This window comes from Myotis davidii, unplaced genomic scaffold (genome assembly GCF_000327345.1).
Source record: "Myotis davidii unplaced genomic scaffold, ASM32734v1 scaffold198, whole genome shotgun sequence".
In the NCBI taxonomy this organism is placed as follows: domain Eukaryota; kingdom Metazoa; phylum Chordata; class Mammalia; order Chiroptera; family Vespertilionidae; genus Myotis; species Myotis davidii.
In genome coordinates, this window is record NW_006291485.1 from 871671 (window position 1) to 878358 (window position 6688).

At 53.3% G+C, this 6688-nt stretch overlaps 2 protein-coding genes across 2 annotated transcripts in view; both read left to right on the forward strand.

Moving 5' to 3' along the window:
• The window catches only part of MADCAM1 (mucosal vascular addressin cell adhesion molecule 1), an 8507-nt gene extending 2232 nt beyond the window's left edge, over positions 1 to 6275 (forward strand). The window contains 5 exon segments of the mRNA XM_015564651.1: positions 6 to 129; positions 1035 to 1358; positions 2788 to 3162; positions 5020 to 5139; positions 5142 to 6275. Coding sequence (XP_015420137.1) covers positions 6 to 129; positions 1035 to 1358; positions 2788 to 3162; positions 5020 to 5139; positions 5142 to 5185 — 987 coding nt within the window. The 3' untranslated portion in view covers positions 5186 to 6275.
• A 37-nt stretch (positions 6276 to 6312) lies between these two features.
• Positions 6313 to 6688, forward strand: part of TPGS1 (tubulin polyglutamylase complex subunit 1) — a 7573-nt gene continuing 7197 nt past the window's right edge. Inside the window, exon 1 of the mRNA XM_006764773.2 lies at positions 6313 to 6685. Coding sequence (XP_006764836.2) covers positions 6348 to 6685 — 338 coding nt within the window. The 5' untranslated portion in view covers positions 6313 to 6347. The remainder of the gene's footprint in view (positions 6686 to 6688) is intronic.

Below are 6688 nucleotides of genomic sequence, written 5' to 3' on the forward strand. Positions count from 1 at the left end.
TGCAGTCGGGCGCGGGCAGCAGCGTCCTCTCCGTGCGCAACGCCTCACTGTCGTCTGCGGGGACCCGTGTGTGTGTGGGCTCCTGCGGGAGCCTCACCTACCAGCACACCGTGCGACTCCTGGTGTTTGGTGAGCCCCCGCCCCTCCTCCTCTCGCAGCCTTTGCACCACCCAGGTCCCCCCAACAGCCCTGCTGTATCTGTTTCTGTGCCACCTCTGCCCGGGAGCCTTCCCAGATTGCCCACCCTGCTCCAGCTCAAACTGAAATGCAATCCACTTGGTTCTCTCCACATCCCCCCTCCAGGCTCCCAGCCTTCACTCCCACACCGCCAACCTACCCCCAAACCTCCCATACCTGACCCCCAACACGCACTCTTTCTGCTCTGGACCCCGCTCCAGCATCTTTTTTTACATTATAGCCACGCAAGGTGTGCCTACTGGGTCTTCCCTGTCAATCTGCACCAGCAGTCCCTACTCCCTCCTGCTTGGTCCCAACTCATCACCCTTCTCAGGACCCAGTCTTCACCCTCCTCAGGGCCCAGTGGTTCCCAAAAGGGCAATTTGACCTTTAAGGGGGGCAATTCGAGAATGGGTTATTAACAGTGAATTTTTTACATTTCTTATGGTGCTAGGGACCTCATATACAGTATATAAATATATATATATAGTGACATATTTATGCATTTCAGTTCTCTATTACATGTTTTGAAACTTCATTTGCTATTTTTTCATATCACTTCATATTATTTTTTAATAATTTCTTAGAGGTTTCTTCCTCAGTACTTCAACTGTCCTTTCATTTTTTTTACTTTTCTCTTTCATGGATGCCATGTTCTTTGGAAGCTTGTTCAGACCAAGTTAATGGCCTTTAGGCTTCCTCCACAAGAACAGAGTGAACTTTTTGGATAAGAATGATATGTAACAGGAGGGGGGACATCAGGATTTTAGAGTTGCTTAGGTGGGCCGTGGTCAAAAACAAGGTTGGGAACCACTGCTCTAGGCTCAGCCCATGCCCCTCCAAACCTCCCTACACAGCCTTCCCGAACCAGCTGACTGTCTCCCCAGTGGACCTGGTGGCCGGGCGGGACCAAGAGTTGGCCTGCACAGCCCACAACGTCACGCCTGCCAGCCCTGATGTCCTCTCCTTGTCCCTGCTCCTGGGGGACCAGGAACTGGAGGGAGTGCAGGTCCTGGGCCGGGAGGAGGACGAGGAGCCCCAGGAGGGCGAGGACCCCTTGTTCCAAGTGACAAAGCGCTGGCTGCTTCCCCCCCTGGGAACACCTGCTCCACTCACCCTCCACTGCCAGGCGACCATGAGGCTGCCGGGCTTGGAGCTGAGCCACCGAAAGCCCGTTCCAGGTGAGTCTGCAGGGTCCTGACTGCCCTGCACCTTAGTGTCGCCCACGAAGTGGGTGAAGTCACACTACCCAGTGCCTAGGAGCCTTGATGAGTGGTGTACAGCAACTCTTCTGTAATTCTAATTCTGCCCCTCACCTGCTGGGTCCCCATTTAGGGGACCTACTCTAGGTCAGAGTCCCTAGGCCCGTGGGAAAATTGCATTCCATCTTGAGTCTGTCCCTTGAGGCAGCCAGAGAGCTACTTCTAAATCATTTGTTTATTCATCCGTTCAACAAATTTACTGAGTACCTACCCTCCATGTACTCTGGGACCAGCTCTGCCCTTCCCCTTGGTCCCTGGCTCCCATCCTCATCCCCACAGTTTGTCTTCTTGGTAGCAGCCACCAGAGGGCGCCTGTGAGCACCTGAGTCCAACCTGTTCTGCTCACAGCCCTTCAAGGCTCCCATCTCCCTCCAAATAAAAGCCCAAGTCCTCCCTGGGGCCCCCAAGGCCCTGCACAACCTATACCATCATCTCCTGCCCTCACTTCCTCCCTTTCTCCCCCTCACTCTGCTCCAGCCACACAGACGTCCTCACTATTCCTCCAACAGACACGGTCCAGCCTCAGAGCCTTTGCATATGCTGTGCCCTCCACTGGGAATGCTCTTCCCCCAGATTTGTCCTCACTCACCTCTCTCAGGTAACCTTCCCAATGAGGCTTCTCCTGACTTCCGCTTTCCCCTCACACATGGACATGTTTACACACACACACACACACACACACACACACACAGGCCCTTTCTCTCTTGTTGAATGTTTCTTGACACATTTTTATTAACATCTGACCTCCCATATGTTCTTTTAATTTTTTCCCCATTATCTATCTCCCCTGCTCTTGGCTTCACCAAGATAGGAATGAATTATTCATGGTTGTGTTCTCACTGGCTAAAACAGTGTCTAGAACATAGGTGTTGAATAGATACACTCTGAATGAATGAATAACTGTTATAGTGCCTAGCACATAGCAGCTATACAGTAAGCAGGTGCTGAAAGATGAATAACATTTAACATGGGCCCTGGCACACAGTAGGTGCTCAGTTTGTGTCAGATGCATCCTCCCTCTCTCCACCACCCAGTCCCATAATAATAAAATCCAATGCTTGTGCTCGCTGACACTACGCTCTGGGCGCATGCGAGGGCCTAGGTGGTGGGCTCTTGTCTCCTTTACAGTTGAAGAAAGTGAGACCATGAGATTCAGAAGTTCCCTTAGGGTGGGGAGGGCCACAACAGACCAATCCCACTCCTACCCACTCGCATACATTGCAATCCACCAAGTGGCCCAAGGTGGGAGTTGGAGCAGTTCTCCTCCAACCCCCTGGTCCAGATGGGGAGACTGAGGCAAGAAAGCAACTGGGGTGACAGGAAGAAAAACGGCTGCCCTCTTTTCCAGTCCGGCACAGCCCGACCTCCCAGGAGACCCCAGTCACAACCTCCCTAGAGGCCATCCTGGAGCAGAACTCCACCCCCAGCCCTGGCAGTCCTGGCCCCACACCTGGGAACAGCTCCACCAGGCCCTGCCACCCTGAGATCCACCAGTCGCCGACACCAGGGGGTCTGGAGCTGCTGTGTGAAGCGGCCTGTGGCCCGGGCATAGCTGTGCATTGGACCCGGGCACCCGGCGACCTGGCAGCTTACAAGAGGAGGGAGGACGGGGCCCGGGCTTGGCTGAGCGTGCTGTGGGCTGGATGCAACCCTGAGGGCTGGTTCCAGTGTCGCCTGGACCCAGGGGGCCACACAGCCAGTCTGTACCTACTCCCAGAAGTCTGTGAGTTTGGCGGGGTGGGGCGGGCCCTGGGGGAGCCTAGGAGGGAGGAAGCCTTGCACACAGGCCTTAGACAAGGAGGTGCCCTGCCCAGTCTCAGCTTTCCCAACTGTCCAGGGGGTTTTCTTGACACACAAGATTACAGTTGCCTGGCATTGCCATGACAACATTTCAGGAACTACATAGATTTCACAGCAGTCTGCACACTGAACTTTATGACTACAACAGCCTGTGGAATAAAAATAGAATACAGCCACTTACGTCACTTCAAATTTTCTAGTAGCCACATTCAGAAAAATAAGTAAAAATGACAATGTATTTTTTTTTTTAGGAAAGATTCTTTTTTATTTATTTATTTTATTGATTTTTTACAGAGCGGAAGGGAGATAGAGAGTTAGAAACATCGATGAGAGAGAAACATCAATCAGCTACCTCCTGCACATCTCCCACTGGGGATGTACCCGCAACCCAGGTACATGCCCTTGACCGGAATCGAACCCGGGACCCTTCAGTCCGCAGGCTGACGCTCTATCCACTGAGCCAAACCGGTTTCGGCGACAATGTATTTTTTAAAATATGTTTTTATTTCTTTTAGAGAGGAAGGGAAAGGGAAAAATAGAAACATCGATGATAGAGAAACATCAACATCAATTAGCTGCCTCCTGCACACCCCCCATGGGGGATCGAGCCCAAAACCCAGGCATGTGCCCTGACCAGGAATCAAACCAGCAAAGTCCTGGTGCATAGGCTGACACTCAACCACTGAGCACGCTGGCCGGGCTAGATAATATATTTTATTGAACCCAATATAACCCAAATATCATCACTTCAATGTGTAATCTGTAAAAAGGTATGAGTGGGATATTTTATGTTCGTACAATGTGTATGTTACACTGACAGCAAGCACTTCTCTATCCAGACAAGCCACATTTCAAGTATAGACATGTGAGTGGCCGCCTCCCTGGACAGCCCAATTCTAACTCTAAGGTCCTACATACCTTTCAAAAGATTCACTCCAGCTCTAACCAGTTTGGCTCAGTGGATAGAGCGTTGGCCTGCGCACTCAAAGGTCCCAGGTTCAATTTCGATCAAGAGCATGTACCTTGGTGCGGGCACATACCCAGTAGGGAGTGTGCAGGAAGCAGCTGATCAATGTTTCTCTCTCATCGATGTTTCTAACTTTATCCCTCTCCATTGCTCTCTGTAAAAAATCAATAAAATATGTATTTTAAAAAAAAGATTCACTCCAAAGTCCTTTGGATATTCCAGTGGTTTTTATACATTTCAAAAGACATTCTAAGCCAGTGGTTTTCAACCAGCGTGCACAAGAATTTTTTAAACATGCAATACCTCTTTAGTCAGGGGCACCGAACTCTGTGAATGACTATGGTACTAAAAATTATACCTATTTTTTAAATATTTTTTATTGAATTCAGAGAGGAAGAGAGAGGGAGAGATATAGAAACACCAATGATGAGAATCATTGATCAGCTGCCTCCTGCACGCCCCCCAATGGGGATCAAGCCCGTAACCCGGGCATGTGCCCTTGACTGGAATAGAACCCGGGACCCTTCAGTCCCCAGGCTGACACTCTATCCACTGAGCCAAATCAGCTAGGACTATACCTATTTTTGTGTCATATCGGCAAAAAATATATGTTTTGGTGTGTCACGGAATTCTAATAATCTGTTTATGTGGGCCATGGAATGAAAAAGGTTAAAAATGGTTATTCTAAGTCATTATGTCCTTTGTTAAATTCTAGGGAACTTGGTAAATTTGGAAGCCCTTTGGCAGGTTCTGCTGGGCTTATCCCCACAACCTGCAAAGAGGTGTTCAGGCTCCCGATGCTTCTCCCTCCAGGCTCCCCCGCAGTGTCCGAAGCCCTGTGGATGGGCAGCCTGGTGCTGGGGCTGCTCCTCCTGACCGTCCTCACCTACCGCCTGTGGAAATGCTGCCAGCCCGCCAGGGGACCGCAAGGCCCACAGCACCTCTGAAGTGGCCTACCTTTCCTTCAACCCCGTTGTGACCAGAGGACGATTGCAGGGTTCCGGGCAGCATGAGGGCTGATGGGGTGTCCTTTGCCCTGAGAGCCGGGTTTCCCCTGGTGGGATCCCTGGGGACCTGCCCCTCCCTCCAACTGGAGAATAAAGAGCCTGTTGTCTGACCTCAGTGGCTTCTGTTGTGGTAGGAGGACCCTGGACTTCTCTGCCCGGGGCGACTCCCCCAAGAAACAGGATAGACAGACACCCCAGCCCCACTAGCCTGGGGCAGGAGGAGTGTGCACTTTGCCTGGGGAGGGAGAATACAAATACTGTGCCTTTCCCTGGATACGGGGAGCCTGGAACCCCAGAATAACTAGGAGCCATCAAAAGAAATGGAGACTGTATGGGGGTGGGGGGACAGTGTGGAAAAAGACACAGAAGAGATGGCTTATTAAGGGAGCTACGGAGGAGAGAGCCGAGAGAGAGGCTAGACTTAAGATCAGCAGGTGCCGGGGACGAGCCTGTGGGCCCTGGGGAACGATGGGGGTGTTGAGAGCCCTAGAGGGTACAGTGTGAGGAAGGTCACGGCCTGGGATGGGGAACTGGGGGCTGTGGGTGGTCTACTCACTCCCCAAACACGCACAGGGGGCTAGGGGCCGTGGGAGCCCCGAGCAGACCGCAGCCTGGGGGTGGCTGGGGCCGGGTCCCCACGCGGTGAACTATAAACTCAGGCCAAGACTGGGTTGGGCTGAAGGCCAGGCTGAGCGCAAAGACAAAAATCAGAAAAATGGGACAGGGCGGCGCTCAATCCTTGAATCCGCGTGGGTCCATCCCCTCTCAAGCACCGCCGGGGGCTCCGGTAACCGAGGAGACTGGTTGCTAGGGAACCATGCAAGGAAGGACGCGCCCACTACCCAGTTGGCAAGCAGTCCGGCTTCAGGTCAGAAACCAGGCCCTTCCTTGGGAGCCGTTTTTCAGTCTGGCAAAGCTCGGGGCCTAAGCCAGGAAAGGCAACCAGTACGCGTATAGAGGGAACTGGAGGGGGAATGCCAACTAGAACCTAACGGAAAGGGCGGCTTGCATTACTGATTTCCCAGTCGCCCAGAGGTACCCGGCGTCCTCTGCCCTTAACCAAGATGGCCACCAAGAGGCGCCGGCGCGCTGTGGAATATGACGGCACTTCCGGCCCCGTTGCCCTCAGCGAAGATGGCGGCAGTGGAGAAGCGGCGGTTGGCCATGGCCCCGGCGGCCAATTTCACAGACAGCAGCCGGCCATCGGTGTCCGGGGCAGCGGCCACGACCGAGAGCGAGGAGGACTTCCTGCAGCAGGTCGGCGTGACAAAAATGCTGCGCTCGGCCCTGTTGAAGGTGCTGGAGGCACGGCCCGAGGAACCCATCTCCTTCCTGGCGCACTACTTCGAGAACATGGGCCTAAGTACGCCTGCAAACGGCGGCGCCGGGGAGCCCCCGGGCCAGCTCCTGCTTCAGCAGCAGCGCCTGGGCCGCGCGCTGTGGCACCTTCGCCTGGCTCACCACTCCCAGAGGTG